The sequence below is a fragment of the Petaurus breviceps genome, unplaced genomic scaffold, assembly GCF_028583685.1.
Source record: "Petaurus breviceps papuanus isolate PSGF00001 unplaced genomic scaffold, PetGlider_PUasm1.0 37, whole genome shotgun sequence".
In the NCBI taxonomy this organism is placed as follows: Eukaryota; Metazoa; Chordata; class Mammalia; order Diprotodontia; family Petauridae; genus Petaurus; species Petaurus breviceps.
The window spans coordinates 109,454,987-109,481,003 of NW_027186296.1; the positions used below are offsets into that span (position 1 = coordinate 109,454,987).

At 40.5% G+C, this 26,017-nt stretch overlaps 1 protein-coding gene across 18 annotated transcripts in view; it reads right to left on the reverse strand.

Moving 5' to 3' along the window:
* Positions 1-26,017, reverse strand: part of SORBS1 (sorbin and SH3 domain containing 1) — a 149,608-nt gene that overhangs the window by 5,117 nt on the left and 118,474 nt on the right. For 17 of the 18 annotated variants that reach the window (XM_069099294.1, XM_069099291.1, XM_069099290.1 and 14 more), the window contains 6 exons: positions 23,018-23,064; positions 19,240-19,354; positions 18,979-19,104; positions 17,657-17,848; positions 2,002-2,060; positions 612-724 (listed from right to left, as the gene is read on the reverse strand). In XM_069099294.1, coding sequence (XP_068955395.1) covers positions 612-724; positions 2,002-2,060; positions 17,657-17,848; positions 18,979-19,104; positions 19,240-19,354; positions 23,018-23,064 — 652 coding nt within the window. Of the gene's footprint in view, positions 1-611; positions 725-2,001; positions 2,193-14,858; positions 15,627-17,656; positions 17,849-18,978; positions 19,105-19,239; positions 19,355-23,017; positions 23,065-26,017 lie in introns of all 18 variants that reach the window. The other variant, XM_069099277.1, reaches the window with a different exon arrangement.

Sequence of the window (26,017 nt, forward strand, 5' to 3'; positions counted from 1 at the left end):
AAGCTAGGTGATACAGTAGATAGAGCACTGGCTCTGGAGTCAGGAGGACCTGGGTTCAAATCTAGCCTCAGACACTTAGGAGCTGTGTGACCCTGGGAGAGTCACTTAAGTCTGACTGTCTCAAAAAATTAAAGAAAAAAGGACACAGTCAAGCCAGAGCTCATCCAGAGGAAGGTGGCAAGAATGATTAAAGGATATGAACCCATCTCATATAATAAATGGTTGAAGTCACTGTTTAATTCATGGAAAAGGTGATTTCCCTGGGTCATGGCAGCCATCTTCAAATATCTGAAGAGCAACCATGCAGGAGAAGGATTAGATTTATTCTTTGTGGCTATAGGAGGCTGAACTAAGACCAATGAGCATAAATTACAGGAAGCCTATTTAGGACCAATTTCAATATAACAAAGAACTTCCTAACAATCAGAGATGTCCTACTGGCTGCCTCAGGAAGTGATGAATCTTCCATCACTGGATTTGTCCAAGTAGGTTCAAGATGAATCATTATTATAGATTCTCCATGGGGTATAGGGAGTTGAATAAGATGACCCCTAGGGTTCTTACTTTAAGATTCTATGGAAAAGAGAGCAAAGGATGATAAATTTACTCACCAACAAACCAACCATCATCACATTTTTCCAAGACATCCACAATATCTCCATCTCGGAGTTCCAACTCATCATCATTCTGTGGTTTATAGCTATATAATGCTTGGTAGCTATATCTAAAAGAGATTATAATATACATTGTGACTTGAACCTCACTGATACGCCTCAAAGACAGTCCTTTCAAAAATCATCCTAGTTAATCCAAGATTGGTTTGCTAGTTTTTACTGTTTCACTGTTATCAACTGGGAAGTAAACTGTTGAATCTATGTGCTTCCCTGGTATCTTAGCATTTGTAGTTGCTTTGCTAGCTGCGGGGGGGGGGGGGGGGGGGGTTAGCAAGACTTCTGACAAACGATAAGGAGACTATGAGGTCATGGAGAGCTCTTTCAGGAAATATCCCCAAGAAGGCCCTGCTCTGAGAGAACTCAGGTACCTAACAGTCAGTATAGAAAAAAGAAATTGTTCTATGTTTTTCTTCAACAATGAATTGATATATCTAAGCCAAGGCTACTAAAATTTTGTCTCTTCTAAAAAAATGGTCTCGCTTCAGTAGAAAGATAAGCTCAAACATGCTTTCAACCATGTATGTTCTTGGGTCAATTATGTCCTTGTAGTTGCAGATAAACTGTGAGTTAATGCATTGTTTTGTGATTTTTTTTTTCTGTGTAGAGGGAGAGGGAGGAAAAAAGCAAGAAAGGGGAAGGAGTGACATGTAATTTCATTAGTACAAGGAACACCCAGTGAAGACATTCTTTCTACCAATACAGAGATCAGCACCCATTCCACAACTTAAAGTCTTACAAAGCTGTTTGGCTCTCTAAGAGGTTAAATTATTCACCTAGGGTCACAGAGTCACGAAAAGTCAGAAGTGGGGTTTGATCCCAAGTCTTACTGACTCCATTGCCAACTATCTATTTACTATGACATTTTACTTTATGTTTCACAATATAAATCACTACCCACAAAAATATGTAACACTTCATAAGGTAAGTTACTATGCTAAGCAATCTGTCCATATCTGGCAATTCTAATTATGCAAGAAAAGCAGTCTCTAGCTGAGATATCAGGGAAAATCCTAAATTAAAGGCATCACCTCATCTGTGACCTTCCTGATGATTCTTTTCCAACTATATTGCCCTAGAGGTTACCCCTGTAGCTGCTGCCACCACACAGACTAATCTGTCTGTCTGTCTGTCTGTCTGTCTCTCTCTCTCTCTCTCTGTTTCTCTCTGTCTCTGACTCTCTGTTTGTCTCTGTCTCTCTCTATCTCTGTCTCTCTGTCTCTCTTTCTCTCTCTCTGTCTCCCCCTAAGGTCTTGCAGTCATCTAAGCAAGTCAGTTGTTGTAATATAATCCAGATATAGTAATGATATAGAGGGCTTAAGTGACTTACAAATCCTGTAGGTTCTGACTTCTGTCAGAGGTGGTTCTTCGCTGCTGGGCTTGAGGTTGCTGAGAAATGATGAGAGATGATTTATTGTCAGTAGGAGACACCTTGTGACGAAAGTCAAGAGGATGAGAAACAGTACTGCAGTAATGAACAGACTTTTCGGCAATGTTTATGATCTCATTGCAAACTGCTTCCTGTGAGGTGGCCCCAGGAAATCCAGTAACCCCCATAAAATGGTCAACAAGGGGAAAAAAGAGAGAGAGAGATAGGAAGAGATGTGACATTCCAGATGAAGTCCAGGAAAACGACAGAGTTGAAGATCCAGGCAACAACATATCCAGAAGTGAAGAGCAGGAGGGATCCAGGTGTAAGCATGGAAAAACAGGTGAGATACAGAAAAAGGGCGGATTTAGTATAAACATTCAAACAAGCAGCAGAGGCAGCAGCAGAGTCTGTAAGCAGGGAGTAGCTGTTATAAACAGGATAACTTCAGGAGGGGGAGGTGAGGAGAGATACCCAGTCATGCACTAGAGAATTTAATTCAATCCCACTTTTCCATATAGTGGCCATGTTATTGCTGCTAAGGTGTTCTCTTTTGTTTACAACCCTAAAACCTGCATTGTTTGTAAACCATAGCACTATCATTCCTGTAGCCAGCAGCTTTACAGGCTGACAAGCCATCACTTGATGGAATAAGTATTCTCTTTAAACAAGCTACAATCTTATTCAACAGGCAGTCTTACCACGTAGCTCTTTTCAGACTCTGTGAGATCTGGTCCTGTGCTCAATGAATGATGTGAAGGCTGTGATCACCAAGCAAATTATAAGGGAGACATTTTAGCAGATGTCATATTGGTCAGAATTCAAAATAAAGAGCGCGGTGCAGAAACACACAGACCAAACCCCATCCCGTTCAGAAGACCATGAGGCCTCCCAGGGCCCATGGTCAAGGACTGGACAATGCACACACCACCAGCTGTTGTTGCAGAAACACAAAGCAATGAAGGGAAGAGTTAAGGAGCAAGCAGCTAGGTGATGGAATGGAAAATTGGAGAAACAGCTGTGGATGCCATGAGTGAACAACATTGCCCTACAATGCTGACAGAACAGAGATGGAACAATTGGGTCGAACCTGCTACCTCTGTCTTGTTAATGGTCACAAAAGCCACTTGTTCACGGCAAGGCTGGGATTGGTGCATAAAGGAGTAGGGAATTAAGCCTTGGGTCCTCTGCCTTACCACCTGTATCTCTCCTTTGGGGGAGAGGCTGTTATTTTGTGTCTTTTATTAAAAACAAGGAGTGGCAACTTTTAAAGAAACATAATATCCGGAACATCCAATAAAGGGATCTGTTCCCAGAAACATACATACATACATTATATGTCAGAGAACACTGTAACAACACATCTTGTTATTGCATGGCTTTAGACATACTTTGTGTCCATTTCTACTCTGTGAAACATTCTTTCATTCCAGGCCCCAGGAGAGCACAAAGACATCATTAATGAAAGTCTTAGTCATAAATATTACACTGACCTTAATAATGGATCATAGGTCATGACTTTCAGAGCTGGAAAGGGTCTTGGGAATGATCTAGGACAACATTCCCCCAGTCCATAGCCCCTCCGGAGGCTCAGAGAGGTGAAATTACTTGCCCGAGGTTAGTAAGGTAGTTAGGATTCAAGATCCAAACCCACATCTTCTTACTGCAAATCCAGTACTTTACGTTTTGACCCATGATGCCTAAAAGGGTGGCAGGTAGTACTACATTCTAGGTACAGACTTTTAATAGGGTCCAAAACACTTTTTTTCTTCTAAAAGGATTTATTTAGTCTCTAGGAAGTCTAACTCAATGGCCAATAAAAAATGTCACTGTTCTTAGATTTTTATTGAGTGACTCAATGAGGGGGTATTGGTATGGAGCAGCCAGCAAAAATGGGTTCAGATAATCTGCTAAAAGCCAATTAGATGGGTAATGACACCAATGACTACTGTTTTTAGAGGGCTTTACAGTTTACAAAGCACTTTGCATACATTTTCCCCCCAACTGGGCTTCACGGCAACTGTGAAATAGTTACTACAGTTAAAAGGAAGGAGACAAACCAGGTTCTGACACACTTAGACTCCAGCAAACTTTTACTCAAAACCTAAAAATCTTGTCTCGTATGAGATTATTTTTAAAGAAGTAATTTTCTTTTTCCCCCTTCAAAGAGTGACTCTAGACTTTATTTAGAGGAATGTAGGGTCGTAGCTTTCCAGATGGTGGGGAATTTACAGGTCATTTAGTCCATTGTTCTCCCCTCCCCACTCCTTGCTTTACAGATGAGGAAAATTAGGCCTAGAATGCTTAGAAGACTGTCGAAGGTCATACAGCTAGGTGACAGTAGAATATAGACTTGAACCCATGTCTTCTGATGGGAAATACTCATTCCTCTCCACTCCACGCAAACAACATAGAACAAAACCCAAATGATAACAAAACTACTACTGTTGACAACGAAACAACCCATAGGCCCTCAAGACAAAGCAAACAAAAACAGGAAGCATGCAGTGTCTGGCAAAGGACTGATTCCAGGGTATTCCTCACATCAGTATAGAAGGAAGCATCAAAATGACTACATAATTGCATAGCAATAGGGCAAATTTTTAATACCCACCATACCTGGTTCTTGGATTCTTTTATTCAAACTTGTCCACAAGTGCATCTAGACACCCAAAGGTACTCTGTATACATTTGTTCATACGTGTGTAGACTTTGCTACCAAACAGGCAACTCTGACCCACCCTGTCCCCACATATGGCAACCAGATACATGCAGTGAGAGACTTCCAGAGAAAGAGGGGATTGACTTTTATATCAGAAATACAAAATCATAAGAGAAAGCCCAAGCCCATCTGGTTTAAACTGTTCTTGACCTGGTGACTGTCAACAGGAACATTTTTTATATACATGAGAGAATATTATAACAACACATCTCATTGCTACAATTTAAGAATTGACTGCATGCAGCTACAAATCCTCTTTCATGTTTTTCCACCATTATATCCAGTAAAAACAATTCATCATATTTTATTCAACGCATTTATTCAATTCAGCAAGTATTTACTAAGCACCCATTGTATGCAGAACACTATATTAGATGAGGAGAAATATAAGTTTTAGAAGCACACACGGTCACTACTCTAATTTAGAGAGCTCTTAGTGATACGACATACATACAAATAATATACAAAGACATAGTACATAAAAATGACAACTTAGGGAGCTACTAAGGAAGCATAGGTGAGGCAAACAAAGCATTGATCTTCTATTACTATCATATACTAGCTATGAGCCTATGGATAGCAGAAATGCAACTAGCAATTCTGATGCCTACGTTAAGCAACATAAAACTAGTCAACTTTGTAATTTATTTTTTCAATGAAGGGGGGATGGGAAGGAGAGAAAAAATATTTTTGTTCACTGAAAAAAATTTTAAATAGCTAAAAACAAATCCTAACTCTGCAATTAAAAATAATGCAAAGATTAAGACTCATTCAGTTGAGCAGGAGGGGATATTAACTACTACAGCTGGCTTCCTATAATAGGAATAATTGTGTTCAATTTTTGTACCTTCTAAATTCTGGTACAATCTCAGTCACCCTGTATTCAAAAGTGATTAGTATCAATATCAGTATAATTATCTTTGTTAATGTGATAGAATGGTATGCATACTGGGCAGGAGTCAAGAGATGTGGATTCTAGTCTAAGTGGCAGATGACCTTGAACAAGAACCATTCCGGGCTTCAGGTTTCTCATGTGATAAAGTGATACCTATCCTGCTTCTCTCATAGGATCTCTACCAGGATCAAATAAGGTAATGCACATGAAAGTGGGGCGAGGGTGTGGGCCTGAGATTTCCTTGGTATAGGGAAGTCCTAGATGAAGAAACTCCCTCTACCAAGGCAGGTTGGCATCTCCTCTGCAACATGAAGTCTTAGAGAGTTGACTAGAGCACTGAGATGTTACTTGATTTGCCTGGGGTCACAGGGTCTTGTGTCACACACAAATACAAGGTGTCATTTATCTGGAGGGACCAGAAACATACAAGAGGCTTTCTTAAAATGCATGCAAAAACAAAGGGGCTAGCATCCCCATCTGGTTAGCAGGGATACGATAACACCCACCTTCCAGTAAGATCTGTGCCCTTCCCCTGGATTTGGACACATTGTCTCTATAATATCCTTGGCACCCACTCATGAAATCCCTGCCTTGTGCATTGCTGCTGGTAGGTCTTGAGGCCACTCTTATGCCCTCATTGGCCATCATAGGTCTGTGGAGAGATCTATGTCAGCCTCTTTACCGGGTTAGCTGCTCCCTTTACTCAGGTGTCTGCTGCCTTTAACCCAACGTCTGGGGACTCCTGCCACACATTCGGGCTACTTTCTTTATGCATGGTTCCATTGCTCTATCAGAAGGCATTTAAAAAAGCACCACCACCTCTACAGAAAATCATGATCACCTCCATGTTTAAGAATAAGCCTGCAAGATGGTGAAGAGGACAGAGCACCATACTAGCATCAGGAAGTTCAAATCCAGCCTCTGAAACTTATTAGCTATGTGACCCTGGGCAAGAGATTTAACCTTTGCCTGCCTCAGTTTCCTCATCTGTAAAATGGGAATAAAAGTAGCACCTAGCTCTCTGGGTTGTTGTGAGGCTCAAATGAGATATCTGTAAAGCACTTTGCACACCTTAAAGTACTATATGTGTGTTAGCTATTTATTATTAATTATTATTATTACTATACCATAGTGTTTTCTTTTGCACGGAAACCCCTCTGAGATATGAACATTTCCTTCCCCCCTACCCATCTAAACTACCCTGCACTAGTGTTGAATTTACTTTGTTCTCCCTGCTTCAGATGACTTCTCCAACTTACCAAGGTTATTGTGAAATCTGATCCTGTTCGCTAAAGGGCCGCTCATTCCTCCCCCCACTAGTGTCCCAAGAGGGTGCTCCAAACCTGATGAGCACACTTTCTATTCTACACATTTCTGGATGTGTTCCAGCGACCCAAAGCCAAAAAACACAATGCAAACAGCAGGGAGTCATGAGGAGGTATGACTAGAAAGAGAAACTTTGAAACTTGCCTTCTCCTTGGCTCTAGAATTACTTTAGAAACAGGATTCTTTTCTTGCTTAGGGATCTCCTGTCTTTCCTCTTTAGATTTCTCTGCCTTTCTATTTGAATCTCCCTTTTTCTTTCTCTCTTCTTCCCTCTAAATATTCTTTGCCCTTAAGATTTCTCTGCCTCTCTCTTTGAATCTCCCTGTTTCTTCCTTTCTTCTTCCCACTAAATATCCTTTGCCCTTAAACCTTCTGAATATAATCTTCCTGACAATTCCACCCATCTGGATCTCAGTTTCTTCATCAGTAAAAAGGGTGAATTGGGCTATATGATCTCTAAACTGACCTTCTATAAGTCATATAATACGGAGGAAATGAGATGGTGTTTGAGTTATAATCTCAGGACTGGTCTAGTTCTAGCTGGATCCCTTTGGGTTCATATCAATATGAGTTGGCCCAAAGATTCAGCCCTGTCTCTTCCAGGAATCTTCATGGATCATTGGATTAGAAGATAACAAGCTGGAAAAGACCTTAGAGGGGAATGAATTCAAGCTCCTCCTTTTAAAGGTGAGGAACCAAGTGCAGAAGTGGAATGACTTGCCTACAGTCACATCGATATTAAGTTTCTATATCATCCTAGAAACATAGGTCTTTCCAGAACCCCTGCCAACAAGTGAAAAAACCCTACAGATTAGCTTGAGCTCTAAATAGAAGCTCAGTGGTTACTGGATGATAATAAAGTAACTATTTCCAAGACTATAATTTCCTTTCACTTCTTAATTAATTTATTCCTCACTATTCAGAAGCTGAGACTTCTCTGAAAAGGACCTAAAGTCCTCAGCCAGAATCTACCCGTTTGTAGGATGATGAAAAGTCAAATCACTGGCCATTTTGCTGCATCTGGTTTATAACCTCAACTTATAGAATTTTCCATTTTAAACCCTGGAACTCTTCTCAAGCTAAGAGGAAAGGGAAAGCTGACTTTTCTGTAAGTCAACATTTTAAAATGTATGACTCATTCAACCAGCTTTATTTCTACTACCCTCCTTCCAATCAACTAGGTTTGTAATATCTTCAACTTGGCCATCTTCCTCACCCACTCTATCCAATGGGTTGCCAAGTCTTGTTAATTATACTGCCATGCCATCTCTCATACCTGCCTGCTCTCCACTCACAGGGCCACCACCCAATTCTGGTCTGTATCACCTCTTGCCTGATCTGTTGCAGTGGCCTCCTGGTCTTTCCCATCTGCAATCCAGGTACCAAAATCATTTTACTAAAGCACCCATCACCCCCCCCATTCTCAAAGAAGCTTTTGTTTCCCTTAGGATAAAATACAAACTCCTCAGTTTAGCACTGAACACCCTCCATGATTGGCTCTACCTTTCCAGATTTTTCACAGTCATTCCCTTCATGAACTCTACGTTCAAGTCAAATTGGTTGACTTGTTGTCCCCTAGTTTCCCATGTCCCACTTTGCTACATTTGGCCAGGCTATCCTGTATTCCAGGAATTCAGTATCCTCCCCTGAATTTCATAGAATCCTTTCCTTCCTATAGTGCTTATTAAATTGGGTACCACGTCCAATAGCAAAGCCTTTCCTGATTGCTCCTGCTTCCTAAAAATGATCTTAGATTTGTTTATCTCTGTAAGTCTTACATCCCTTGCAGAATGTAAGCTCCCTGAGGGTAGATGCTGTTTTTCATGTCTTTGTATCTATAGCACCCAACACAGTGCCTACCACATAGTAGACTTTTTTTTTTGCCTTTTTTGGGAGGGCAATTGGGGTTAAGTGACTTGCCCAAGGTCACACAGCTAGTTTTTGTGTGTGTGTGTTAAGTGTCTGAGGCCAGATTTGAACTCAGGTCCTCCTGACTCTAGGGCCAGTGTTCTATTCACTGTACCACCTAGTTGCCCCATAGGCTTTCTTCATAAATTCTCATCAAATTGAATTCTTTAAACAAACATCTATGTGCAAAGCCCTAGACTAGACATACAGGGAGTGAGGACACAAAGGAGAATAAAATTTAGTCCCTGCCCTCAGAGAACACATGGTTTGATAGAGAATCTTCTTGGCCTCCTATCCCCTTTGCTTTGAAATCTTGCAGACTTTTAAAAATTTTGTTTATCAGTGTGAAAGCTACAACAAAAGTATTCTGAGTACTTCACAGTTTCAGCCTTTTGTGTATCAGCTACTCATCATTCCCACTGGGTGAAAGGAAAATGTTTTCTTCGGCTACTTGTGGTTTAATGATATTTTCCCATGTGCCTTTGCTCCCCAATTTGCATCCTATCATTCTCTCCTCTTTTCCCAATTTCACACCTCAGTGCATGCACTGTTCACTGAAACTCATCTTTTTGTGGCCTAACCTTGCTTCCAAAGTTGGGGGGTCCTCATTCATACTGTCTCTGTTGAATTCTTTGTTCAACCAGCTCAGTTGCTGCTTTCCTGCCCTTCTTAAGCCCAGAAAGAGGTTTATTTCTTTGAAGAATATCCAGTTTTTCTGGATTCTTTCACTGCTTAAACTTCCTTCCCTCAAACCCCTGGCTAAAGTTTCCCTGGAGCTTACAGAAACTGGCTTTCTGGAGATTAATGGTCTTTGTTTTGCTGGCTTCCCTCCTTCCTTCCTTAAAATCTTAAGTGCCTTCTATTTCTTTTTTCGCCCATGTTCTTTCTATGTTTATTTGTTTTGTCTTGCTTATAGAGACTCTTAAAGGATGGAAGCTCTGAGTCTGACTAATGCTCTGTAATCGCACAGTGCTTTATAGTCAACGGAAGCTCAGTGGTCATTGGATGATGATAATGTGACTGTTTCCAAGACTGCCCTTTCCTTTAACTTCCTAATTAATTTATTCATCTCCCATTTGCAGCCAAAATGGCCTCTTAATTCTTTCCAAGAACTCATTTGCTAGTTCTGCCCTGCTATATTACTTTTTGAGCTGATGCAAGAATTTGGTGGTCGAAACTTCCCTTCGGAGAAGACATATGCCCCCCACCTTGAAGGTCTATAATAGACTATACCTCCCTCCCATCCCAAACATAAGATCATATTTTTGTTCCCTCTTCTCAAATGAAACCACATTGTTTCTAATTAGTAGAATATTAAAGCTAGAAAGGGCTTTAAAGGTCATCCAGACCCTTCATTTTACAGATGGGGAAACTGAGGCTCAAAGAGTTGAAAAATCTTGTACAAGTCATATATCTAATTAATGGCAGTCAAGACTAGAATCCATATTTCCTGCTTCCCTATTTATCATTTTTTTCAAATGATCACTATCTTCCTTTAAGAATTAGGTCTGCTGTTAAGAGAAAATGTAGATCTCAAAACAAAACAAAAAAGTATTTTAGACATCATAGAACTAATCTATCAAGCTAATAAGGGAAGACAGCTAGGTGGTACAGTGGAGACAGTACCATTCCTAGAGTTAGGAGGACCTGAGTTCAAATCCAGCCTTAGACAACTATTAGCTGTGTGACTCTGGGCAGGTCACTTAACCCTGATCTCCCCAAAACAAACAGGCTGATGAGGGGAAGGAAATTTTAGGTTTGTTTTCTATATGTGCAGGCTGAAAATCTGATTCTTATAGGTTAAAATGGCTTTCAGGAATATAATTTATAATAAAATGTGATTATACTACCTCACATTGATTTAGGGATTTTGAGATTTGCAAGGTCCTTTCATACAGGATCTCATTTGTCTCTCCTCCTACATGTGTCTCCTCCCATTAGAATGTGAGCTGCTTGAGGTAATGGATGTCTTTACTTTTGTTTTTTGTATCCCCCCATTTTTTTTTTGAGGCAGCTAGGTGGCTCAGTGTATAGAGTGATGGGCCTAGAGTCAGGAAGACCTGAATTCAAATCTTGCCTTTTAGCTATGTGACCCTGGGCAAATCACTTGACCTGTTTGCCTTAATCTACTGGAGAAGGAAATGGCAAACCACTTTAGTATCTTTCCCAAGAAAACCCCCAAAACAGTATAGGTGTGTTATGGTCCATATGGTCCATAACATTGGACATGACTGAACAACAACCCTATAACTTTGCATAGTGCATGGTACACAGTAAGTACTTAAATGCTTTTTTTAAATTTAGTCAGTCAATGGTCCTTACAATGACCCTGTGAGGTGGATGCTATTATTATTCCCATTTTCCAGATGAACAAACTGAGGCTCAAAGAGTTCGAGTGACTTGCCTAGAGTCACACACCTAAAAAAGTATCTGAGGTAGGAATAAAGTCCAGATTTTCCAGACTCTGAGTCACCTTCCTGCTCTACCCAGTACCGCAAGCTGCTTCTTTAGGAATGACTCAAGACCCCATGGTTCAACAAATATTTGCTGAAGGAATGAATAAGAAAGGGAGTATAACTTTACAGATATTTCCCCCCTTCTTGCTTATGATTTGCCATAACAAAGTGGATCCATTTATGTTATAAGTATTCATTCTTAAAGCAAAATGGCTTGTTTCAACTCCATGGAAAAAAGAGGTTGAGTTAGAGGTCTGATTGTTGCATCAGCTTGTACGGAACCATAACTAGCAATTTTGGTGCCTTGGGCAAGCAGCACAAATGTTCAACCCAAAATGAATTTTGTAATCTGTGATATGAGAAAAACATAGTTAGTAATGAAGACAAATTCAGATGAATGATAGGGGAGACTCCAACACACAGACGTGGTAAAAGACTGAGACACTAGAATATCTTAAAGCAGCTAGGGTAGGGAGTAGTCTACTCTCTGTTAGCTTCCTATGATAACAAATTATTCTTGCTAACTTTGTGCTAATCTCTGCCATTTATATGTTATAAAAGGAGTGCATATGCTATAAAAATATATAAATGTGACAAAATTTTAAAATCATTATTAAAATGCTTTGTATCCTATAAATTTAAAGGTCCTGGGACCAACCTGCATTTGCCCTGCCCTAGTCATTCCTCATGTCCTGACACCTGAATAGTAGAATCTCTGGGTCATTTCTATTGAAGATCTTTTGGACTTGGCCTTTGAGCACTCTTAAAGTGCACAACAAAGGGAAGAAAAGTTATTTTGAAAGAATGTAATTGTCATTGTTCTAGGTTCTAGCTCATCCATAGAAGAGTTCATAGTCACACATAGTGAGGAAATGTCTGGAACACTGAAAAGCCATCACAATTTGGCTCCATTCTGTCTTTCCAGTTTGCTTACATGTTGCTGCCTTTGAGAAACATTATACATCCACAATGGCCAGCTTACTGATCCCTGTTCTTTGTATTACATCTCTAGCTTCCATGCCTTTGAACATTCAGTCCTCATTCCTAAAACAGTCTCCTTCTACCTCGTGGCACCCCTTTAAGATGCAGCTCAAATGCCCCTTCTCTCCAAGGGCCTTTTCTGATTCTCCCAGTTATTTCTTAGCTGTGACCATTTTGAATCTGTGACTTCCTCCTACCCAGTAGAATATAAACTGCCTGAAGGCAGACAGAAACTTTTGTATTCTATCCTCTTTGCCTAGAGCAGTGCCTGGCAAGTAGTAGGTGCTTGGTTAATGTTTATTGACTGATAGCAAGAGCTTAATAACTTGTTGAATTGAATTAAGAAGTGAGTAGACTAAAGTCTATTTTCAGGGATAGCTCTGAAAGTGCATCTCAAATTAGGACCAATGGTGATCCAGGGCATCTTGTTCTGGCACCCTTAGACCAGAGAAAGGTTCTTAATCTGAGTCTGAACTTTAAAAAAAAATATTTTGATAGTGGTCTTTCCATAGAATTGGTTTCCCCTGTAGCCCTATGTATTGTATTTCATACATTTCAAAGTATTACTCTGAGAAGGGGTCCATAGTTTTCACCAGACTGTAAGAGGCATCTGTGATCCACACACAAAAGTTAGGAACCCACGCATGCTTTAGGCAGTGGGGGCCTGATGGGAACAGGAAGTGGTACAACAGCAAAGGAAGCTAGCTAGGAGCAGGCTCTTTCCAGAAAGCCGGGGTAGACTCCTGTGTGTTCTAAGCATCTCATACCCAGAAAGAAAACCAGTTAGGAGCAGGCTCTTTCCAGAAAGCCAGTATAGACTCCTGTGTGTTCCAAGCATGCCCAGATCAAATTTATTAAACACACGACAAAATCCACTTACTGCAGAACATCTCACAGCTATCCCTGGGCTTCTCCACCTATCTGCTTACCATGGCCTAACATTTTGCCATGATAATGAGCCCTAATCTTGACCTGGAAAGACTACTTCCGGTCCCAGGAATTTATCAGGACTCCAGAGTGTTCTCCACAAGGGGTTAAGAATTGGCATTCATGGGCGGCTAGGTAGCACAGTGAGTAAAGCACCGGCCCGGCCCGGAGTCAGGAGGACCTGAGTTCGGTTCTGGCCTCAGACACTTAATACCCACACAAAAAAACTAGCTGTGTAACCTTGGGCAAGTTACTTAACCCCAATTGCCTTCCAAAAGGCAAAAAAAAAAAAAATTGTCGTTCATTTCCTCTAGGATTCTCTAGGCCAGAAGAGATGCCCCTCAGTACAGCTAAGCCACCAGACCAACCCTCCACGCATACAGCCAGTGGGGCTGCCTAGAGTCTGGTTGGGCTGGTGTGATGAGATGGTAACTTGGCAATTATTATTATCCCCATCTCATAGATAAATAAAAAAATGAGCAGCTAAGTGACTTGTCCAATATCACACAGTTATTACAAGTCTGAGGCAAGATTCAAAATTAGGCTACTCTGATTCCAAGTCCAGCCCTTCCCAGGGCAGGGAACCTAGAGGCCTTAGAGCAGGAAACTGTTTGCTGTTTCCTCATAAAAACACTGAGCAAAGGAAATTTATTTCACATAACTATCTCACCAAAACATATACTTACGGTTGGGAAGGGATTGTAGAGGGCATATAGTCCAATTCTCTTATTTTATAGTTGAGGATACAGAGACTCTAAGGCAGTTAGGTGGCACAGTGGATTGAGGACTCAAGAAGACTCATTTTCCTGAGTACAAATCCAGGCTCAGACACTTACTAGCTGTGTGAACCTGGAGAAGTCACTTAACCCTGCTGACCTCAGTTTTCTCATCTGTAAAATGGGCTGGAGAAGGAAATGGCCAACCATCCCAGTATCTTTGCCAAGAACACCCCAAATGGGGTCATGAACAGTTGGATACAACTAAACAAAAACAATACTGAGATTCTAATAAATCAAGTGACTTGTTCATGGTCACACAAGTATGAAAAGGCAGAGGTGGAATTTGAATTCAGAGCCCCAACTCTAAAAACCGGCATTCTTTCCACTTACATGTCCATCAAATATTATGAACTTCCATAAACAAAGTGCATTTTTTTCCAAACTAAAAGAAATGATTAGTGTTTTCAGCTGCATTAATTAGCCGATGTGCTGAGCCTTATCTAGGAAAGCATCCTCTTGTGTTTTCCTTCACAACTCAAATGCACAGCCACACACAGAGGGAGAAAGGTTTCTTGCTGGTCTTTCCTATTATACCTAATGGGCATCATGTGGGGTTCCATCTCCTGAATGACTCATCAGAGAACATAAAGCGCTCGTCAACTTACAGTATTCTCATGCCCTAAAAAATCTAAACATGCTGGGGGATGGGCTTCCCACTCCTGGCTTGGGCCTCCTCACCTGATGCAAAGAACTCATTGAATTCTCACTCTAAGCTTGTTAGATGCCCCACATTTCCAAATTTGGGGGACAGGCAGGACAGCCACATGTGGACAAATGGTAAGCTTAGGTTTCCACACCCACACAAAACCATGCTGCTGGCCTACCTGTCTCACACCATTCTGATTCTCTTTCGGGTCATCGTGCTTGACCCCTGCACTGGTATCTCTTTGCCCAGCCTCATTTCTGTGAATAGGGCTGAGAAGATGTTGGCAGGATTGGCTTCCCCCAAGGGTGTTATCACAAAGTCTCTGTTCTGTGTTCATACATTTGACCACGTCTGATGGCTTCAAGCAGCTCTTCTTAGAGATCTTGGATCCATCGGGATAGTGCTCACCTGCCTCTTTATTGGGCTTCCTTGAACTCTGTCTGTTTTCTTCTTGCCACTGTTGGAACTTGGCTTGATTGCTAATGGCATCACTAAGCTCAGAGATAACACTATTGGAGTCCCCGAGCAGTGGCTGGGAGAAGGTATCCCATTTAACACTGGGGGATGGTGAGGACATTATATTCTCTTCATTTGACTGAAGGGGGGCACTGACATTATGAATGGTGGAAGATGATCTGTGAGGGTTAGGGAGGAATGGAGAAACCAAAAGGCTTGGGCTAGAGCGATCTGAGAGACTAGAATGGGGACGGCTTGCTGAAAGGGTAGGACTGGCCAAGGCTGAGGAAGTAAAGTATTCAGTGTTATAAGGAGAGGTCTCTGGCAGAGGGGGCAATGGTGGGGTCACAGCTGGAGTACTTCTGCCTGGAACCCCTACAGTCAGGGAGATCCATTCAGAGGTGACGGCATGCATCTCAGGAGACAATACCTGACGTGAACAAGGTAGAGATTGGGGTCTTGGGGAGTGGCACTTGCCATGACTTGGAAACTTAAGAGGAAACAAAAAGAGAAAGAGAAAGAGAGAGGAAGAAATAAGCAAAATAAAAGAAAAAAGATATCAGATTTTAGAACACAAAAAAACCCCTAAATAACCCCCAAGAGTACCAAAAAAGAAATGAAATGAAAAGATAAGCAGAATAAACACTATTGTTCAAAAAGGAAATTCTATTTGGAGCAAGGATGGATGAGATATGGACATAGGAACTAATGTATTGGCCCTAGGTATGTAATCAGAAAGGAAATACCACGGTTGATGCGCACCAAGGGTGTGTACATGTCTGTGTTAGGATGGGTTAGAATGATAAAGGGAAGTACCATGGAGTTTAAGGAAAAACTCATAATACTTGCTCCCTAGTTTGGAGACAGTTTCAAATAGCACAGTGAAAGCCTTTCATTTCCCCATGGATCCACACACCCAAAATTCACCTCTATAAATGAGACTCTATAACAATGTGGTTTTCTGCCTTACTGTTATAGGCCAGTGATCTAGAATTTTAAGATCAAAGATGTGAATTCTAAGGAACCTGACCTTTATCAACCCACTATTTTCAAGGATATCTCAAAATCTGTGATCTGAGCCTCCATATCCATAAAGGAGTTCCATCTTTGTTTGGGTACATTCTTTAGGCAGAAAAGTATATTGGAAAAGGCATTGAATTTAAGAAAATGTGGGCTCAGTTTATAGCTCTGCTATTTACTGGCCATGTGAATGTGGGTCATCTTTGGGACTCAGTTTCCTCATCTGTAAAATGGGGATAACAATATTTGCTCAGCATACCTCACAGGCTATTGTCAAGATCAAATGAGTTCATGTATGCAAAGTGATTTGTAAACCTTGAAGCACCATGGACACATATGATATTATTGACTGTTAATATTATTATTTTTTACTTATTGTTATTGGACTTTTATTTTTCCTAACAGAGGGAGTCCTAAATGAGCCATCCAGAGGGTCATCTAAATAGTGATCTCATCTTCTAAGAGCTTCTCACTGAGGTTTATGCAACTGTGGAATCTAACAGAATTACTTGAATTATTACAAAGCTCCTTAAAAGACTTTCCAACCAAGCAGGAAGTGGCAGGGGGCCCCACAGTGAAGATCTATCAGAATTATTCCCTTGAGTTTATCAGTGAGCCCATGGGCAAGGGGAGGCCTTTTAAGCATGTGAGGAAATGAGAATAAAAGTAAGAATGTTTTTCTCAGTTAACTCTGCTACAATGTTAATTTTGCTACTCTCTCCTCCTGTTTAACATGTACCATATAATCTAATTCATGACAATGAACTATGGTTAATAATCTGACTCTTAGTCTTCTTGGGACTCAAGGTCTTGGGTTATACTACTGGTGTGGCATAGTGTACCACCCACTTGATTGAATTAGTGTGATCAGTAAAGGTAGACTCATGATATGCCCAAACACTAATTCCTCCTCCATAGAAGCAAGGCTGGCCAAGTAGAGTTTCTCCAAATTCTTCTAGACAAAAATGATCCCTGTAGTACATCTCATAGAACTCTACACCAACACTGCTCCTGATACTAAACTCACTCAGGCCTATAAGAAGGAAAGAAGCCACTGTAGAGGGTGGTATCTGTGACAGTATTGACTAGAAATGTGAGCTCCTTTTATATAGGATACTTCAGGGTCAAAGAGCTGGATGAAGGATGAGCCAACCTGACTCAGCCCACTGATTTCAATGTGATCTAATCTCTAGCAGACCCCTTAAAACTTCCAAAAGGCTTATCTTATCCCCTAGCTCAGCAAGCTTAATCACAGATATTCATTCACAAGCAAACCATCCCATCCCTTATCCTCCTCCTGGCAATTTTAAAGTTTGTTGGAGAGGTCTTGAAAAAGAATAACAATGCATAAATTAAACAAATCCCCCATGGTTCACTTATGAATTGCTTCAGACAAACTTGCTTACAGCACCCAGGGACTGGCCTCAAGGTAGCTGTGTGAGCCATAATGGAAAACTTGTCCTACAAAGCACAGAAACTGATCAGGAGAAATGTAGATACCTGAGGAGAAGCAGTTGTACTGCGATTTGGAGACGAGAATGGCAGATCAATGTAATCAACTGGGTTTTTCAACAGAGGTCGCTTGATCACATCCACGTATGTAATGGGAAAGATGCCTTGTCGAGTGGTACCACAGATTCGACCTTCATACCAGTTCTCATCAACTTGTCGAATTAATGTGATCCTTTCCCCCTGGGAACAAAGAGTAAGAGTATAGCTCTGGTATCGAAATTCCATAGACCTTTAGGACTGAGTGATCCATAGCAAGACCCTTCTCACAAGCATCTATTCTGGGCTACCTCCTCAGGTTCAGATAGCTGTCTCCCTTCTGGAGAAAAACAAAACACAATTACCAATTAGGGGAGTACAGATCACAAACCTAAGATTCCATGGGAGGGAGACAGACATCTAAACTATCATTTTAAACATTATTTGAGAGTGAAAAGATGATGCTACCAACTAACTCTACTAATTTTAATTATCCCCCACCCCAAAGGAATTTACTAACTCTACTATGTGAATTTAAATGAGAAGATACAGCTCCTTCTCTTAGGTGGTATAGTGGATAGAGTTCAGGACTTGGAGTCAGGAACTTGTCCATTCAAATCTGGCCTCAGACACTTATTAGCTGTGGGACTCTGAGCAAGTGACTCAACCTTTCAGCCTTAATTTCTTCATTTGTAAAATGGGTATGATAATAATAGCAGCCACCTCACAAGGCTGCCATGTGGACTAAATGAGCAAATATGGGAAGCACTTTAGGTACTTATAGCCTTATATAAATGCTAGCTTTTGTTGTTTTTTATTATTTGCAGAGTGGGGGACTATGGTTGCGGAACATTGTATATACTGTCAGACTTGGTTGATGTGTTAGAGAATTTTGCTCACATGCTTTCTGCCCTGCCCCCCCCCCCCACTTCTTTGTTCCAAGGGATAGTTGGCTATGTAGGAGAGGTAGAAGGAATATATTTGGGAATGAGGGATTTGTAAAAACAAAAGATATCCATTTTTAAAAAGGAGATTTGATTTCCTTGAAAAAGGAGAATTTATAAATAAACATGAGCTTCACAGAAGGCTATTTAAGACTCCCAGGCTCCAGATATATGACATTAATAATTTGCAAATAATGGCCATGCCACTAGGCAAGAGTTTATGTCAAAGCTTCCTGAGCTTTGAGAAACAGCCACAACTCTCAGTCTAAATTGTTTAGGAAGCCCCAAAGGTCTCTGATAGCCTGGTCCAGAAGTACAACGTCAGTTTCCTTACTGAGATAGCCCTGCCCAAGAGATGCCAAAGTATCTCAGAGGCAAGAACTGTCTTACCTTTCTGAAGGACATCTCCACTTGGGTGTCTCCATTGAAGTTAAACTTAGCAATGGCATCTCCATATTCCAAAACTTGTATTGGTGCCATCTTTTTGGGTTGTGCCTTCTCTGCTGGTGGAAGAAGCTGAGAGAAAGGAAAGAAAAAACAGGGAAAACAAGAAAGAATGGAGGGAGGGGAGATCCACAATGCAGCTTGCAAGAAAGAGCGTTTTCAGAATGAGCAGTACTTTGTCTCCGAAAGGGGAAGGAGGGGAGATACCTCTATGTACGTCCGTGGAAAGATCCCCACGCGGCCATGATGTTCTCCTTCATACCAGTTCTGATCAATCTGCTTATAAATGTAAACAATATCTCCTTTCTGCAGAGGAAGCTCTCTGTCAACAGAACATAAGGGGGTTATTGCAAGAGTTCTGTGACGTTCAGAAATGAAGAAGCATTATTACTTTACACAGAGGGGTTGTTGGTAAGAATGTAAACTGACAGAACGGTGTCTTCCTATTTCACATAAAGAACTCTATTGCATAGAATGAAAACTATTCTTTGCATTTTTCAAAGGGTCTAGCATAAGATGGTTATAACAGCTTATATTCATTTAGCTCTTTAGGGCTGCTAAAGCTCTACATACATTATCCCATTTGGTTTTTCAACAACCTTATGGAGGAAGTGCTGTAACTATCCTTTACAGAGGGAATGTGAAGCTCAGAGAGGTTACTTAACCCCTTTCCTGGCTCACACAGCTACTTAGTGTCCGAGGTGGGATATGAACCCAGGTTTTCCTGACCCCAAGGCCCATACTTCATTCAAAAAACCAAGATTCCTCTCTTAATGCACCCACAGACCAGCAGTGGGGAAATGATTTACATTCTCAGAGGCTTCCATAGCCAGCAAATGGCCAATAATGACCAGTACTTCTGGTTGTATATTGTTTTCCCAACCTATTTCATGACTTGTATGCTGCATCTGATTTCACTGAATGCTCCCTAACAGTCAATAGTGACCAGTACTTTGGGTTGTAAATTGTTTTCCCAACCTATTTCATGACTTGTATGTTGTATCTGATTTCAGTGGATGCTCCCTAATGTTAAGATACACAGAAGGGTAGAATGTTAGTGCTAGAAGGAATTTAGAGCTAACCATTAAGTTCAGCCCCCTCAACTGACAGGGCATGAAGTTGAATCCGAGAGAGACAAATTGATTTGCTTAAATTCACACAGTATTTATGGCAGAGTTGGAATTAGATCCCGCATCTCCCGATTCCTGGTGCTCTTTTCTCTGTATCTCATAAATCTGTCAGCAGTACATGAATCTAATGACAAAAACTCTCTTTTGGGACCCTTGAAGAACTGTGGATTATCATTGTTTCTGAGATCTGGATAGCTTGTTTCTTCACTCTCTCCAAGGCTGATAAGAGGCAATAATCACCAATAACTGGGAGCTACCATGCTCTAGGCTATAACAATCAGTCCCAAATCTATGTTTAACAAATGTCTCAATACAAGGATCTGGAAGTAATAGCTGAGGACTAGTGACTGTGGATCATAGGTTCCATTCCTAACTAACCAGCTGTATGGAGCAAGGCTTCTTTGAATTTCTCTGGGTTACACTATCCTCATCTCTCAAAGGGCGGGAGATATCATAGAGAGGGATGAGGGAGTCTCTGAATCTAAGATTTAAGCTGAATATATTGTTTTGTAGTCATGTTTATACTGTTAGAGCTGGCATGGTATGGTGAAAATAGAATTTGCTTAGGAATTGGGAGGCTTCTCTATTCCCAGCCTAGCCAATAATGTGCTCTATGACTTTCGGGAAGTCACTTGTAGATTCATACTGTTATATCTGGAATACATATTAGAGACTGGCTATAGAATATAGTCAATCAGTCAGTAAAGATTTATTAAGTGTCTGCTACATGCCAGGCACTATGCCAAGTACTGAGGATACAAATAAAGGCAAAAGACAGTCCCTGACCTCAAAGAATTTACAATCTAATGAGGGAGACAATATGGAAACAAGCTCCTTTAGAGCAGGGAATTTATCTTTGTCTTTGTCTACATACCTAGCATAGTGGCTGGCACATAATAAGTACTTAATAAAAGCTTGTTGGTTCTTTGGTTGATTTAGTCCAATTTCATGATTTTGTAGATCAGAGAATCAGAGACTTACAGTTGAGTGGGAACTTGGAATTCAGTGAGTCAAACCTCTTAATTTTAAGGATGATGAAACTCAAGCTCATTGAAGTTAGGTGTCCTGTCCAAGGTGCTACAGCTGGTGGGTGGGAGAACTAGGCTTGAATTGAAGTCTCCTAACTCCTGGTTTAGCATTTTCTTTTCTTACTGCCCCATGCTGCCTTAACTATCCCATGCCTCAGTTTCCACTTCTATAAAATGAGGATGATAAGCATATTACAAATATCTCATAGAGTTATCTTAAATAGGAAAGCATTTTAAAATTTTTTTAAAACCTGATATAGCTTTAGACCTGGAGGAGACCATAGAGATTAGAAGTGTGATATAAATTCAAGATTATTATTGTGTTAACTCTTAATTGATTTCATAGCTTTTCAATTCAAAGAAAAAATCATATACTTGGTCAACCTTAAATATTTATTTATGCCATCTTTGTCTTGGCCACCTTCATTAGCAATAAGATTGTATAACTAATTTCATAAAACCTTAGCATCAGAAGGAAGCTTGTAGATATTATATGCTAATGCTCTCATTTTTTAAATGAGAAAACTGGGCTCAAGGAAATTGAGTAGAATATTCAAAATCACATGATCATTAATGGCAAACATGGGACTGTGCAGTTCTCCCAGCTCCTAGGTCCATACACTTTCAACTACCTTGTAATTCAGACAGTGAGAAAAAGTAGGTCTATATTCTTTATACTTTTTCTTTCCCATTTCTACCATTTCTTTCTCCTCCTGGTGGACAGGAAAAGAGGGGGCTTACAGTAAATTACAAATGAGCCCCCCACTACCAGAAGTATTGGGATTTAAGGTCACAAGCGGTGTGAGTACATGGGGGCTTCAGTGAGTGTTGGAGGGAGCCAGGACCACAGCTCCTTCTACTGAACTGAACATTTTCCAGGGTCTAACAAGGGAGCAGGGCAGGGAGCCTCTGTGTCTCAGAGCAGTAACTAGGGTAGGGAGATCAGAACTTTGATGCAGGACCCTGAAATTTGGAGGCCTCTTACAACACTTTTACATAGCTAACAGGAATTATTAGATAAATATGAAGCTGGCAGTTGGCACTCTTCCCTGTCATGGTTGGACCCCAGGCAAATTTCCCCAAGGTTTTCTTGCTCTGTTCCCTCATTCCTAACTGAATTATTCTGAATGTCAAGATTTCAAGTTAAAGCTCTCAGATTTCTGCAGTTCATCAAATGTGGGCTAACATTAGTGGCAGACAGAGCAAAAATGTGCATTTCAACTTTAGTGACCATCCCAAATCTTATGCTGTATTTGAATTTGTCATCAGAAATAAAACAATTGAGGGCAATCTTTCCAGGGTTCTTTTTATTGCAGAGATCTTAGGATCATGCATTCCAAGACTCTAGAAAAAATACTAAACTGAAGCCAAAAGACCTGGGTTCAAGACTCAAGACCCTGGTTATATATTTACTGGCTGTGACCTAGGGTGGGTCATTTCTCAACTTTGAGCCCGTTTTTTTCTCTGTAAAAATGAAGACAGCATTTGCACTATGTATTTTACAGGGTTGTAGAAAGAGTGAGATTTTGTAAAATGCTTTGTAACTAGAAAACAGTATATAGGACTGAGTTATAATAATTGTTATTACTACTTTTATTATTATTGTTAATAGTAGTCATAATAGTGGTACCCCTTGTACACATAGTCAATATTCTCTTGGCTTACATTGCTATAGGAGAATTTTTTTGACTGAACTGCTTTGCCCAGCCAATCCATCAGGTTATCCAACATAAACTCCCCCCAGCATGGGGAGGTATGCCTTACAGATAATGTGCTACCTGTAGTAGGGAGATGGAACGGTTGACAGTCACGTCTGGTTAAACTTACTTTAGCGTCTGAGCTTTAAAGTCAAATTTGGCTCTGGCAGGTCTCATCTAAGCACAAGAGAAAATAACAAATTAAAATGGTGGTTTTCTTAAAAGAGAAGAAAAGCCCAAATATTTGTGACTTTCCTGAAAGCAAAGCAGAAAAAAAATGCACCCTAGCTATTTCCTTAAAAAGCAGAAATTTGGGCAACATTCCAGCCATCTGACCCTCTGAGCAGATGCTTGTTTCTATGGTCAGTGATCTTGTACATGCATGAGACATTCCAAGTGGGAGAACCATATTTGGAGAAAATAGATTATGAAAGTTTAAAGATAAACCTGAAAGCAGATTTATAACTTGACTATTTCTAGTCAATGCAGTTAGACCCAAGCCACCCAGGAGTCCTGTGTCCACTATTCTTCATACTTAATATTCCCTTTCTTGGGTCTCTCATCAAATTGTCTGACTTTTGTCATGATGTATAAGTGGGTGACACTCCTCCCCTCAACTTTATCTCTAGCTTTGACCTTATCTCCAGTCTCTTTTGAGCAATTCTTATAGTCTATAGGATCCTCTAGCTTCATCCAACAAACATTTATTAAGGCCCTGGTCATGGACCAGGCACCATGGTTATCTCCATGTCAAACCCTACATGTCTTTGTATTCACCTCTCTCATTGAAACTGTCAAAAACAGAACCCATCATCTCCCTCAACTCCCAAACATATAATCTTGAGGTGATGCTCCATTTTCTCTTGCCTGTACCTTGCCATCAAGTCATACTAACACTTCCTCCAAAATGGCTCTTGTCATAGTTTGGTAGGTTCATAGATAAAGAGCTGGAAGGGACTTTAGAAGCCATTTTAATTGAACCCCTCTGTTTTACAGATGAGAAAATGGAGGTCAAAGGGAGTTAAAATGGCTTGCCTGTAATCACACAGTGAATTAGTGGCAGGATAAGGTCAAGAACTCAAGGTTTCTTAACTCCTTGTCAAATGTTATTCTACCACATATAATTATCAGAGGAGGGATTTGAAGCCAGGTCTCCAAATTCTGGAGCCAATGCGATATCTACTTTGCCATGCTGCATTTCAGAGCTGATCCTCTGCATTTCCACAATTACGACCTTCTTTATGACCTGACTGCTGCCCTTCTTCATTTCAATCTATCCTACACATAAGAAGAGAAACATTTCAACCAAATTATTTCTCTTGTGGAACTGTGCAGGGACTCTCACCCATCTCTCATTTCAAATCCAAATTCCTAACTGTGGGTTTAAGGCTGTTCATTAATACTCCTGACCCTTCCTCATAACTGCCTTCATCTCTTACTATACTTTCTAATTTCTAGAATGACAGAACATTAGAGCTGGAAGAAATCTCAAAGGTCATGTAGTCTAACCCTTTTATTCTACAAATGAAGACACTGAGGCCAAGGTGGATGAAACAACTTGCCTGAGATTACAGTGATTTAATGGCAGTCAAGAACTAAACCCAGATTTTATAACTCTTCATTGAGGGTCATCTCTTGATCAGACAAACCTATTTGCTATCCCCTGCACAAGTTTCCTTATCTGGAAGGCCTGCCTACTCCCCAGTCTGACTAATACTAATATATCTTCAAAGGTGACTTCACTAAATAAGCTTATATATATATATATATATATGTTAATTTCTCTGTGCAAGTCCTCAGACTGGCTCCTGCAGCACCATCAGAGGAGAATTGGTGTTTAGATGAGGAGCTAAATCTTTCCTCCCCCAAAATACGGGCAAGACATAGGTAGGAAAATAAATGAGGGTAGAAAAGTTTGCTCAAGCTTAGCCTACAGAAAACCTTTTTTGGTTATGTGAATGCATGTATATTGTCATTAGGATAGGCTTGTAGAATGAAAGATAGATTTTTAAATTTTTAAAAATCCATCACCAGGACATTCAGAAACCCGGAGGCCAAAACTGGTTCTTCTGCAACTATAGCATGGTAGCTATCCCCTCTTCTGCCTCTAGGCATGGACCCATTAGAGAGTCAGCCACATTTTCTACATCATCCATCTTCCATCTCTCCTCTTCCATTTCATTTCATTTTGCACTCATCACTTTGATGTCCTCTTCCTTGGTGCCCTCCTCAACTTCTCCTTCCCATCATTCCTACTTCCTTTATCCCTTTATTTTCTTCCTCCTTCCATCCTTTCTTCCCTCCATGTATCTCTTATCCTTCATCCATTTTATTTTATGTCTTCACAGTGACGTCTCTTTTCCTAACATGATTTCATCCATACTTCCAACAATACAGTAACTCACGTTGAAAAATCCTTCTCCTCCCCCAATCAAACTTTTAGAGTCACTTCTGCCATTAATATTTTTTAAATGGAAACCAGTCATCTTTGGCAGGGCTATTTGAAAGTCGTGAAGCATGGCACATAGAATTGAATCACTTAGTGTTTGGAAGACTATGAGATCTTCAGAAAATCACCTTAAGGAGACTCCCTTCATAGTCTCTTCTGTAAGGATTAAATCTTGTTGCCTTTAAAATTTTAGGTATTTAGGAACAAAGCAACCATGCAAACCTTTTTCTAGAGTTGTTACTACTTTCTGGACCTGTCCCAACTCTTTGATGAATTCTACAGTTGGGCAATTTAAATGCAAACAGATATTCAGGAAAATTCTTGAATTCTCCAGATAATTTTCTATAGCATAGCCCTGCCCAAGTTTCACTGGACCATCTGATCAAAGGCATAAATTACAAATGGCCAAACTGGAAGGTATTCACACACCAGGATCAACAAGACATACAGATTCTAAGCAGAATGCAGAGACAAAACAGTACCATAGCGATATGATGCAGGCCTGGGCTTGTAAAGATAGCTGATGCTTAAAGGCATGCATTGAAGGGTGCACCAGCAGATCTCAGCAAGGCATGCTTTAACATACACAGCCCCCAATGTCATAGAGATTGCTTCCATTGACCAGCCACGAGAGAGCCAAAGCAAGCCTAAATAAAGCCAGTATGAAAGATGCTGCTTGAA